At 39.6% G+C, this 13,226-nt stretch overlaps 1 protein-coding gene across 2 annotated transcripts in view; it reads right to left on the bottom strand.

Annotated features, from left to right (window-relative positions):
* FGD4 (FYVE, RhoGEF and PH domain containing 4) overlaps window positions 1-13,226 on the bottom strand; it is a 105,578-nt gene extending 92,352 nt beyond the window's left edge. The window contains exon 1 of one of the 2 annotated variants that reach the window (XM_030479558.1): window positions 13,064-13,226. In XM_030479558.1, the coding sequence (XP_030335418.1) occupies window positions 13,064-13,214 (151 nt within the window). In that variant the 5' untranslated portion in view covers window positions 13,215-13,226. The remainder of the gene's footprint in view (window positions 1-13,063) is intronic. The other variant, XM_030479559.1, reaches the window with a different exon arrangement.

The raw sequence follows: 13,226 nt of genomic DNA, 5'->3' as shown, positions 1-13,226 counted from the left end.
TAGCAGACACGTTAACTATTAACTTCAACATGCAAAATTCACTCAGTTTACATTTTCTACACGAATTCGATATGGTATGTTGATGTACAGCCTTATCATCAACAGAAAATATTCCAAAGCCAACACTAAAAAACCTGGTGACTTGATTGTGTCAGTCTACTACCTTTGCCCTCATGCTTGCCATAGCCACTGGGCTAACAGGGTAGCCAGGCAGCATTACTTGAACATACATGAGGGCAGATAATCCTGAAGAACCACCTCAGTTTCTGTAATCCTTTTCCCTTTTACTCCATAAACATACAGCAGACATGGTTATTTCCAAGACAAAATACATTAACTGAAAGCTCTTGAGTGGACTTAAGTTAAAAAAAATTGAATTACATGTGGCTAAGAGGCATTGCTCCTGACCTTTACTTGCTAACGTGAAAAACAGTAAAACAGGCTTAATGTCAGAGGAATAAAACAAAACAGAAAAAAAAGCCCCAACAAACCATTACACAATTGAAGGTTTAACACTTGAACCATATGCAAATGCTTACATCCAAACTGTGTCCATATCCAATGATATCCTAATGCTTAGGTCCAGTACAGTCTATCAAATAACGTTAGTGCTTAGATTGGCCACCTGAGTGTTATACACAGGGAATATTTTTTGATTATCAATAAAAGCACCTTAGAAGAACTAGCTATTTTTGTCATACAATGCCTTTGTCATGCAATGCCTGCACAACAAAGCCAACACATTGAGAAATCAGTCCCTTTGCTACAATAATGCAGTACCATAGCTGTCTGAAGCAGCCTGCGCACCAAGAGCACTGAGAGCTGGCAGACACCTAGCGTTAGACACATTCTCCTCAGAGACCTTTATATTTCCTTAATCACGCCTTTTAGTTCTTTATTTTCTACTTTAGCTTTTGAAGGTGTTCCTTATTTTCCAGGAACTCTTAGGTAATATTTGTGCAGATTGCCAGTATGTCCCAAATGGTTAAACATTGACTCAACGTTGTTTGTAACAATAATAATTAAAAAAAAAAAAATAATAATTTTCTTTGCCTTACAGTAGTATGTAGGCAAGTCACATATAACCTTTTGAATGACAACAAAAAAAAAGAAAAAAACACCAATATATGCATCTCAGACCTCTTTATTTTAAATAACAGAGGTCTTTCAATTGACCTGCAACGTGAAGCTTATAGTCTCTCACACTGACCTCCAATTTGCTAAAAGATTTTAATCCAATGTATTTAAAAAGAAAAAAAAAAGTTTTCTACAGAAGGATTAAAAAAACCACCACAAAAAACACACCACCCCCCCCCCCAAAAAAACCCCACAACCAAAAAACACCAAACCAACACACACCAACAGGAACCATGCTGCAGTTAAAGACCAAACTCCCCAAGTACTTAATTATATAATCGTAATTTAAACAGCAGATCGTTTCATGGTATAACATCCACATACAGAAAAAAAAAAAGAGGAAGAAGACAGTATGTATTCCACACAAACAGATGATTTGCTTCTAGTTACTTAAATATATGTCATTCAAGAACTTATGGTAAAAATGGAAGTTCTTCATCATTAGCACAGCATTACCTAGTTTTGTTCTATGTGGCTTGTTAACAGCTGCTGTAAAGCATTTCATAAGTTTCATTTAAAGTTTAACATGCTTACCAGCTATCAGAATTCTCCTGCCTTCTCCCAATGTAAGCCCATGAAAAATAAAAAAGAAAAAAATCCTTAGGATATAGTCTTTTCAGCACCATGCAGTCAGCTTGTAGTCCTCTCTCCTTACTTCCAGTTACTAAATAGCTTCTGCTTTTCTAACCCCTTGTGTACCATACCTGGAAAACACCCTTATCAGAAAGTCGATTCTGCTTTCACATCCTAAGCCACTGTAAACACTGTATTTTAACTTCAAACAACCAGCACTTCCATATCTACCAAAAAAAAAACAGAAAAAAAAAAAAAGAAAAAAAAATCCCCAACTGTAGTTCGTCAGATACCTCAGCTCTGTGTATTTCAGTTGCCAGCTCTGCTAGCCTTTCCCATATTTAGCATTGCCTATCATCTCACTGACTATAATAAGCATGCAGTCCTTGTCAATCTTAGCAAACATGATATATTCTCACTTTTCATAGTTAAAAAGCATTTTTCTTTCCTGAAACTAAAGCTAACACTTGACAGCAAACAGCTGCTTCGTTTGCTTTCTTGAGGGACGAATGATAGAGAAATCCCTCCATTTCCATCCCAAGCTATAGATTCAGGGTGGTATATGGGCACAAAAGCAGCCCAAACATTAGTGACATGAAGGACTACCTCAGAATGAACGTAAGGAACGCACAGAGGGGCAGGAATGGGTTTTTGCTTCCAATACATACTTTTGTACTAGCAAACAAAGCCCAGTAGAACACCATGGAAAGTAGAAGACTACTAAATATATGCACTACCATAGTCTTCACAGACCACAAGTCATCTATTTCTGCCTATGTTTCTAATCTCCTTCCCTGGGACGAAAGGAAATAAAAAGCCAGCATTGGTGTGAGCAATGGGCAGCAGAGGGAATTGGATTTTTTTTCCCCTCAGCAAACTCTCTCCAACATGTCACTCTATACAGGAAATTTCTGTAATTCTTTCCTGATCTGCAGAATATGTCCCAAGCACCTCCAGGCAGAAGGAAACAATTGGAAAGCCTGGTGTTGCAAAGGGGCACTTACAACACTTACTGGCACTGAACATCATTACTGGAGTTTTCATTTGCAGTGTTGTAGAGTCACTTCTCTGCAAGTGAGGGTTTGGATTCTGTAACTTCACCATAATTGAGTATTCATTACATTGTGCGTAGACACATTAACTGGAACACAGTTACATTCAACTGCTGTGACCCAGAACTGGTCCCCATGCAGATACTTCAGCAGCATTACCAACCCAGTCTTCCAGACACTGGCCATTTTTCCCTGTCAGCTCTAAAACCACTTTCCTTTTTGAAAGGACTACCTTAATATTCTCTCAGAAAACCATAGCAAAAGTAACGAATTTTAGAGAATAAGAGTGAATTATTTGTATCAAAGAAGTTTTAGAAGACTCTGCAGGCTTTCTGATGTCTCATATAAAAGGCTCATGCTCCTGCTCACAGATGTCAACTATCACATGCTATTTCAGATGAATGCTGAACGTGTACGCCTTGACCCCAGCAGAACAGAAGTGATCAATAAAGGCTTGGCCTTTAAACATCACTGTTTAACTCTGAGGGGAAAAAGTAGTGATCTGACAATTTGGGATGCATAAGACCCCTAAAAATACTATTCGGTTTTCTAAATGCTGTAAATATTTAAATCAGTGAATCATAAGAAATGCACAACTACATAATTCCTTCTTTTTTTTCCTTCCTTTTCATTTAGAACCTACCACCTTCCATTCTCAATATTTTCTCTAAGTTTCATGAGGCGCAAAACCCAATTAATATTAGTTTTAATCAGGATCCAGTCCTACACAACCGCTGAATGGCATTTAAGAAATAACAAAGAGGACGCAATATTCATGGTACATTACATACCACAAACATCCCAATATTACTCAGATTTTAAAATGGTAAGCACCAAAACAAAAAAAATTGAGTTTTTGTTGCATTCGCTGAAATCAACCAAAAAACTCCATATAAAACTAGTTAACTACACAGTTATTATCAGCCACATGAGAAAAGCAGAGATTATACTGTTAAAATAGATATTACTGTTAAAAGTTGACAGTTATTAAAACCAGGAAGTAATAATTCTGCACAGTTAGGATGAACAGACACTTGTTTGTTTAAGCTCTATCAAAATCCTTGGAAGAACTAAGTCATTTGGGTTCTGAGGTTCCTTTAAATTCATTATTAATACACACAATGTTAATACTGTTCTCATTTCTATGAACAAAAAGCTTTTAATACATCCTGTGCACACACAGTCCTTACACAGAAAATAAGATTAACACTTAAAGGGGCAATTATCCACACTGAAGTTGAACACCAAGGGTAACCCATGCCAATATCAGCCAGGTCTCTTGCTGGCTATAACACAGCGGATAGGATGATGTTTTTCCCCCACTTTGACTGCATGTCAGGAATGTTATTCTGACAATATCCTCTGTGCTTGATACGTTACAAAGAAAGGATATAAGGAAGTTTAGAAATAGATTATATGCACAACCAACCACTTGGGTTGTTGTGTTTTGATTTGCTTACACCCTTCTATTCAACCTAACCACCACAAAGCACTACAGCAATTATCTCCTGCTACGTTACCTAGCTTGGCAATGTCCAAACAGCATGTTGACGGCCAACTCAGGTGTTAGCATGCTCTTCATTTGTAAATCTAGTGTGTGTGTATTTCTCCACTGGATCAGATATAGATTAACAAGTTGTAAAGAACATTGTTTACTACATTATCATGAATAACTCCAGAGAATGTGAAGGTAATTACAGAGCAACAGTTGGGTGAAATTACCAGGACTTCATGAAAGTCAAATTAAACTTTTGTATTAACAACTACTCTATATTTTAAAATGGTCAATTATTTTTAGCAGTAAATACATGCAACTTGCTTTCAAATTTAAAATGCATCTTAATAAAATTCATATTTCTATATTTAGAACTAAAATAAGCCAAAACGGAAATGCTGAATAATTTTATGCATTGATCATAATTCTCATTTAATTGTATATACTACAAAAATCGGGCGTTTTGCAAAGCTTCCCACAGAATCATATGTTTACCCAAGATTTTCCAAGCTTTTGTTTTAAATAGATAAAAGCCCTCTCTTTTAAGAATTAAGAAGTTATAGGCTTTCCAAGGACAAATAAAAAGGATCCCCAAGAACTTTTGAAAACCATCCTACATAACTTTCCTGAATGCTGTAGCACTGCTAGCCCATAGGAGAATAGCTGAAGTACAAAAGGATTCTACCCTCAGAGATAACAGGTAATTTCTTAATGACAAAAGTTAGTGTCAGACTGAAAAGGAATGTACAGTATGTACAGCATGTACAGTTATTAAGACAGGAAAGTTTTGGCAAGAGTCAACTGAAGAAAAGGCTAGCAGCATAATTGCATAAAACTGAAAAAAGTTCCAGTTCAGTCAAAAACAGTTTAGTTTTTCTGTATCAGTGTCTTTGTTTTGATTTCTTAAATCACTAATTCTGAAGATTTAGTTAGCCAGTAAGTTTCATTTCCTGTCACTGATGTTACTACAAATAATGCATATTTTAATATTCAATTAAGAAACAGAAGTATCACAGACAAGATAGTGAATGGTGGTATATGAGAGCAAAGAGGAAAAACATTCTGATTACTCACTGCAAGAAGTTTTCATCAAGCCCTTCAGATACAAGACAAAAAACCATAAAACAAACTTATCTTCAAATATTACTAGCTGTGACTCAGGTAATTTATAGGGATGGGTTAAGTCTGATGTAGACTCTAACTTTGATTTTTTATTTAAAATAACCTGTTTCATGGTGGAAGAGAACCTAAGAGTCTGAAACAGCTTAAGAAACTGAATGCCTCAACCTAGTAGGAAGATAAAGCCTACAAATATAACCCTTAAATCAATAAATAAATAGTGGCCCTACCCTGGCATACTAGCTGGAGCTTAAAGTCTAGACAGTCCACACAAAGAATGGTGACAGGTCAGCTCAGGATTCTCAGCCAGAACTAGCAGCAGTGGCAGGGAGCTCAACACTCTCTCCCTCCCTCTTCTACCACCAGAAGCCTCCATGTACGGCCAGAAGGATCTGTTTTCCAGATTGAGGCCTCTCATGCTTCACAGAAACAGAAGACATACCCAAGATGCAGTTAGAAACTTCTCCATTGACTTTCGCTTCAAAGCCACAAAGTCCCCGACAAGATCAGACAGAAGACCCCCAAGAATCCAGCTGGTCTAGAGAAAGCCTGCAGCACTAAACCACGGCCTAGGATGGCTGCTCATAGTGGGGCCACCAGCAGCCCTGCTACTGCAGCATGAGCCCTCAGGGGCAGATCAGACCCTGCACGTTCAAGTATGCAGGAGCCAGACAGAGTTACAAGGTAATTGTACAGCTACAAGGCTGGGTGCCGTTACAGTGGCTGGAGGTCTCTACCACACAGACTTGGTCACAAGAGCGACCAACAGAACCAAAAGCCTAGCACAGAAACATCACATGCTCAACTAATAAAAAGCCAAATCTTTAAAAAGGACAGAAGAAATCCAGCCACTGAATCAGTCAGAATTATTTTTAATCACTGGTCACCATTTTCTCTCCCTGGTCCTCATTTAGGCACACTAGCATCTGTTTGTTCAGAAGTCAGGAATATATCACACGATTTCACATCTTGCATTACAGTTCCAACACGTTTTTTCTTCTTTCCAGGCTATTTAGCTTATTTTATGTTAACATCTGTGACACACCTAGCATTAATACTTAGTAACTATCAATATTTCATTGCTGTGCTCTCCCTTCTACTCAGTGTCTTTTGCCTCCAAGTTTAATCCATTTTATGCTCCGTTTTACTGAGTTTCAGTGCAATCAGAGGCATCAAATTTCTCTGAAACTTGCTAAAAATACATTTGTTTAGATGTCTGGTTTTGCAGACTACTATAGCAGTTATTTTTTTCTCCTGCTTTTACTAATTTCTCTAGATCTTCTGATATCACCTTACTGCTATGTACTTGTACATTAGGACCACATCTCTGATTTTCACTTGGTTTGTCAACATTTCAATAAAGTCCCATCCTTCTTCCCTATATTAATTTCAAAAGTTGTTTCTTCTGCTAAAGTCATCTCTGTTAAAATGCTACTGCCAATGCAGCTAGCTAAAAAATTTCTCTTTCAATTTCCTCCTTTTACTTGCTTGGGTTATTGACAAAACTGCTCTGAGGATACCCTCTCTAAAGAAAAATATCTCTCCCCTTGTCAGAATTACAGGAGTTTGTTGATAATGGCCTGAATACATCAAGCTGTCCACAGCAATGAGTTTGATTAAAATGTTTCGACCATAAAAAGCTGGAGGCAAAGTTTACTCATAGATTTAACGATGGAAAGGATCATTCTGATCATCTAAGTGTAACTATTCCTCCTGGATCACCTTATATTCAGGAGAGATATTACATAGAGTATCCCATACCAGAACAGAAAGCCATTTTTTCCCCCCTTATAGAAAAAAGGAGTCTAAGATACTAGATTCACAACCAGTAACTAGATGAAAATATTGAATTGACAATAACATTTTGAGGCAAATCTACTCAGCATTTACAGAACTAGAGGAAAAAGCCCACAAGTATCTTATCTTAAAATTTGCTTGCTTCATATTTTTCCTCTCACAAATCATTCATCCTGGAAGATAAATTGTCTTATAAAGCAAATGCATAACACTGCTTTAAGACATAACAGTGCAAAACACAGCAGTCGTAGTGCTTTATCACAGATCACACTGTACCCAAAACGTACTGACAGCCTCAAATATTGCCCAGTTATGAACTAGATTTTGAGTGAAATGTTGGGAGTCCCTCACCATGACTGAAGAAGTGGGTGAAAAGTCTGACAACTGGAGTTTTAAGCAGCACAGGTACTGACAGCCAAGAGCAAATCATAACTTTTTCTTTTTTTTTTTTTTTCCCCTTTTAACAGCTTCCTTTCTCAATATTTGTGCTTTTCTGGTTTCCCAAAAGTAACACATTCTTCAAGCAAGCTCTCCTTTTCCAAGCCAGAAATCTCTGAACCATATTAATTAATTTATCTGCAAAAACAGCCTGCTCCTGTGATTTTGTACAACAAACTAATTAATATTCTGTGTGCAAACTATTACTTTCCCAATTTCAGCTATGCCTAAAAGGGATTTCAGGAAAGACACGTACTAGCACTTCTACAATTTTGCCCTCTCAAATCATATTCTAAAAAAGTGTCTCCAGCAAGGAGCAAACTTACATTATTCTCAGCAAATCCATGCCAACTTGTAACTCTTCTCTGAAACCCTTTGTGTATTGTCACTAGCAAGTCAAGCAGCAAGTACAAATTCTAATTTATTTAAGGAAATCACCATCCTGATCACCAGGAAGTCAGTATTGCAAGACCAACAACAGTTATTGGGTAAAGTAGACATTGTTAGGCAAGGGCTAAATAGAAACACCAAGCCAACTCAAGATACGCATATAAATTACTTCAGTCCTGGATAGTCTATGAGCCAAACTCTACACTCTTACTGGCTTTATAGGAATTATTTTGATCCTAAATATTTGGAGGCGAAGTGGCAGAAGAATAATAAAACTGTAGAATTATATTCAGGAAGCTAAGTTCCATTTCCTGGCACTTTCACACAACACATTTGCTTCAATAGGAGGCACCACAGGATTAATTTGACCCACAGAAACAGGAAGCTCTCTAATAGACAGGAAAATGTATTTACATGCAAGTTCTGCATAAAGCAATTTTTTATACTTTCCTTCATTTTTTAAGGGAGTGGAATATTTAAAAGCAGTTTCCTATATATTCACCTTCCTCTCTCATCATTTTTAAGTATCAGCTCTCCTTGATAAATCTCAACTTTAGAAAATTTTGAAAACCCGTGCATTGACCAGGAAGGCATGTAAGGCAACTGGTTCTCTTCTGCAGTGGTCTCTAATGCATCTACAGATTCCAATCACTACTTAGATTAGCCCTAATGATCATATAGGTTTTCCCTGAACACACTGTATAAGCAATTAGATTTTCAATCACTGCAGACCAGCCAACAAAACGCAGTGAGTAACACAAAGCCAGGAGCAAGGATAACAATAGTCCAAAGCTCATTGTTTTATTTTTAAAAGTAAAACAAAACCCGACAACAATGAAAAACTATCAGGCACAATTGTCATTCCAGCTTTTAAATAACCCCCTGAACAATAAAGGCATTTTTCATAGACTGGAGCAGCATGCTATTAGAGTTTCATTTAGTTATCTCCCACCGCAAGATGGAAACCCAAAAGACTACTGAAGTTTTGTTAACATAATCCCATAAAATCATATCCATTTAACAGGCAGAGGTACAACTGTAGCAGTAGGGAACTATTTTTTTTTTTCCTGTCAGTGTTTGCAGACACCTTACTGCAGTGAATGCTGTCCTGAATGCAAATTACCTCAGCTCCCCAAGAGACACACTGCAATGTCTGAGACTGCCAATATATGGTACAATGCCAGCAGACATATCTTTAGGAAAAGGGGAGCAAAAAAAAAAACCCAGTCCAGAAAGGGTGTAAATTTGCACCTAGGCAAACAAAGCCAAGGAACCAGTGCAAGATCTGAATGGCGCAAAAGTTAACCTACTCTATGTGCAGCAAGGACAGAGGTGACTGTACTGATGGCAGGAAGAAGCTATTTCTTGCTACGAAACTGAGTTACCGTGTCCTTGTGTTGAGCTAAATCAAGTCCACTAAGAGGAGATATGACCTTTTAGGATAGCTTAATTCCATGCAGAATCAAAGTAGTCCTGTGCTCACACCTTGCAGAGCTCTTGGCTTATGAAAGATGCTGAACAAGCAGGCAGTAATCTGCAGCTGTTTCTTGACAGATAGCTGATTTTGAGTTAACATGCACATATTCATTTGAGTAAAGATTTGTTCAAGTTAGTATCAACTCTGAATTCTAAATTAGCAGAAAAAAGGGACACCAAATCCACATTAGTTATTCCCTTCAAAAACAGATTATTAATCATGCTACTCCACTCAATGCTCTTCTATAAACTGTCTCCAGATATCAGCCTTGACATTTTCCAGCCATTTCAAAGTATCTCTGAAGATTCAAGCACTCTTTTGTCCAAACCTTTAAATTAATGCTAACTTCTAATAGGAAATAATTTTTGCTTTGTCCTGTTCATAGTTTAACACACCAAGCTTTTTCAAACTCAAACGTTAACAAAACTCAGTTGCAATTTTGCACATGACAATGAACCTGAATGACTTGGATGTTGAAGAGCAGAAAGATTTTTCTGTTAGAAGTCAGAAGAGATTGCAATGCACAACAAAAGACTGATGCTGAAAAGGAAACTTAAGTAGCCCATTTCAGTTTTAGAAATGTTTTCAGACAACACCAAGAATGAAAATACTCCATGATCTTCTGCCTCACAGCACAGAAAACCTGCGACATTCTCTGCTTCACTGGGCCGGTGTCAAAGGCTGTGAGGAAATTATTGAGCGTACAGGAGTTTTAACAGGTCTTAAGTCTTTGCAGGGTAGCACAAAATTTACTATTCTGAGAAGAGTTCTGATGTGCCTACCATATGCATAATCTAGATTTTTTTCTAATGCATTTTTAAGCAAATGTAGCTCATCTAATATATCTAGTTTCTCCAGTTGCTTTCCAGATACAGATCTGAGACAACTGCCCAAGTCCTGTTCCCAAGCAGCAATGTAAGTAACTGGCGTATTTCACAACACAAAGATTGGAGATGTGTGGGCTACACTAACTCCTCCTTTCCAGCAGATTTTGAAGCAGCTCAAAGGCATACTCCTGCATTAGAAAACCCCTTTAAAATCCAGTTATATTTTGTAAGGCAAAAAAGTGTAAACATCTGCTGTTTATTTTTGGGGAGTGTTGTGTTTGTTTGTTTTCCTGATAGAAAGAACACACTCAGCTTTACCTTACACCTGGGGATTAAAGTTTATACTTGCAGAATCAAGGTAGTCTGATCATTTTTTGTCAGCAAGAGAAGCCAGTGCAGTCTAATTACAAACAACAGAGAGGGAGGCTATAAAGCTATCCTGGGATTACAGGGTGCTGGAGCACATGCCACAGTGGCCTTTGCTAACAGCAGGAGCAGATAGGGAGCCAAAGTCCCACTAAGAGAAAAGAAATTGCTTGTATACACAAGGTTTCTTCACCTCATTTTCTAGGAGAAATGGATTATGAATTTAAAAAGGAAGGATTTATGTACCTGTATGAGAAAAGCCTAAAATCATCCCACATGTTTGGGATTCATTTCCTTGCCTTAATTTTGTGAGTTTTTCATATTGCAATCATATTTAGCAATCAGGATGCAGGAAAAGTACTATGAAGTTGGTTATTGTAGTGCAGGGGCATTTGATAAGTAGCATATTGCTCTTGTTATGACCTTTGCTGCTATCCAAAAGCTGCAAGAATGCTACTACTAAAAACCTATGCATTGGGCATACATTTAGTAAACAAAAGAAATCCAGTGGAGGTGTGTGCACAGGTGAAAAGAGCAACAATAAAAGACTGTAGACAAGTATGAAATTGTTACACAGGAGTCTGACTTAACAGTAACAGCAGAAGTCTAATGAAACTAAGGTAGAAACTGACAGAAAACACGTGGCCCCTGTAGTAAGAATACCTCTATTAGAGGAGAATGAAATCTATTAAGTCTACAGACTACAAATACAGCTGCCAATTCCTCTTTCCCAATGTAAATACACAAGTAAAGCTTGGGGGGGGGGGGGAATCCCACTACCAATAAAAAATTGTGTATTCAGGTACATATCCAGAGTCACTACACATTAGCGCTAAAATAAAGCATACTATAAAGACCATCGCGATAGTCTGTTCTTATCTGTGCATACACATCATTAAATTAAGCAGGCCTCTTGCCCAGGAATTTGTGAAAATACAGTCCCCAAACAAAACATCCCATCCTTTTATTTGACATGCCATCATTCCCAACATTATAACAAGCAGATGTCAGAGACTTCAACCTTTATTTCATCTGCCTTGTCCTTCTGCATGCATAAAACCAAGCTGCTGTGATGTCACAAGCATGAGCACAGCACGTCACACCTGCTGTCATACCACAGAAGTTTAGACATATAAATGGGTGTGTGCATTAACTTGTTTGGAAGCACAACCTTCTGAAGTTTGGATTTCGTGATAGCTTATTTTTACAGCATGGCTAAGGTAAGACAGATAAGCAGCCTAGGCTGACAGTCTCTTCACAGTACTGTGTTAATGTTCTAGCAGCTGCCTCCTGGAGCAAAACATGTCAAACAAGTCTAACATAGGTTTGTTGCTCAAGGCAAGAAAGAGGAGCTGAGGAAGGGCAGGCATGAGTCCGTCAGAGGAGGGACAGTGCTTTCCTGGAATACTGAGTTCAGCTCTGGGGCCCCTAGCATAAGCGGGACATGGACCTGTTGGAGCCAAGTCCAGAGGAGGGCCATGAAGGTCATCTGAGGGCTGGAGCACCTCACATCTGAGCAAGTTTGACTTGTTCAGCCTGGACAAGAGAAGGCTCTGGGGGAGACCTCAGAGCAGCTTCCAATACCTAAAGGGGGCTACAAGAAAACTGTAGAAGGACTTTTTACAAGGACATGTAGTGATAGGACAAGGAGGAATGGCTTTAAACTGAAAGAGGGGAGATTTAGATTAGATATAAGGAAGCAGTTCACCACTGTGACAGTGGTGAGACGTTGAAACAGGTTGCCCAGAGGAGCTGTGGCTGCCTCATCCCTGGCAGCATTCAAGACCAGGTTGGACGGGGCTTTGAGCAACCTGGTCTAGTGGAAGGTGTCCCTGCCCATGGCAGAGGAGTTGGAACTAGATCATCTTAAGGTACCTTCCAACGCAAACCATTCTAGAATTTCTGATAGTCTACGAGCCGTTAAAAGTGTAACTTAAGAACACTTTGTGCCGAGATGAGGACTGAGAATATGAGCTGAGCTGTAGTCACCCCCAGCTCCGAGGGCCATGAGTGCTCTCCCCTGTCAGGCTTAGCCCCACCAAGGAGCGGCTCCGCCCCGGCCGCCCAACGGGCACTGGTGCGAGCTCTGCTCTGCACCACACGGGCATGCACGGCAAAAGTTGGTTAAAAGTTGGAGCCTCCTCCCTGCCTTTTGGTGACGAAACACGACCTTGTATTTATACAAACGGCCCGTTGCCAGGCGAACAGGCAGAGGAAGCCCGTGGCAGCTGGCCACAGGAGTCAGCCCTCACCGAACCCACACGGCAGAGCGACCCTGGCAGCACCGGCGCTGCCGCTGCCCCCGCTCCCTCCGGGACAAGCCGGCCCCGGTCCTGCCCGCTAGCACCCCCTGGCTGTGGGCCAGGGCCGAGGGAACCATTAGGGCCGTTACCTGCAGGCGTCCTGCGGGTGGCCAGCCACAGCGGGAGCCCCGCGGGGCAGGTGGGCGCTGCTCCGTTGCAGGCGGTGTCCGGGACGGCGGCGGGGCTGGATTTCCTGCGGATAGCCGCCCGCCTGAAGCGCACACCCTCTGCTCCGCTCATCCTTAGGGTGGG

The sequence above is a fragment of the Strigops habroptila genome, chromosome 3 (assembly GCF_004027225.2).
Source record: "Strigops habroptila isolate Jane chromosome 3, bStrHab1.2.pri, whole genome shotgun sequence".
In the NCBI taxonomy this organism is placed as follows: Eukaryota; Metazoa; Chordata; class Aves; order Psittaciformes; family Psittacidae; genus Strigops; species Strigops habroptila.
The sequence above is the reverse complement of the archived record's forward strand: the minus strand, read 5'-3'. Positions and strand labels throughout refer to the sequence as shown.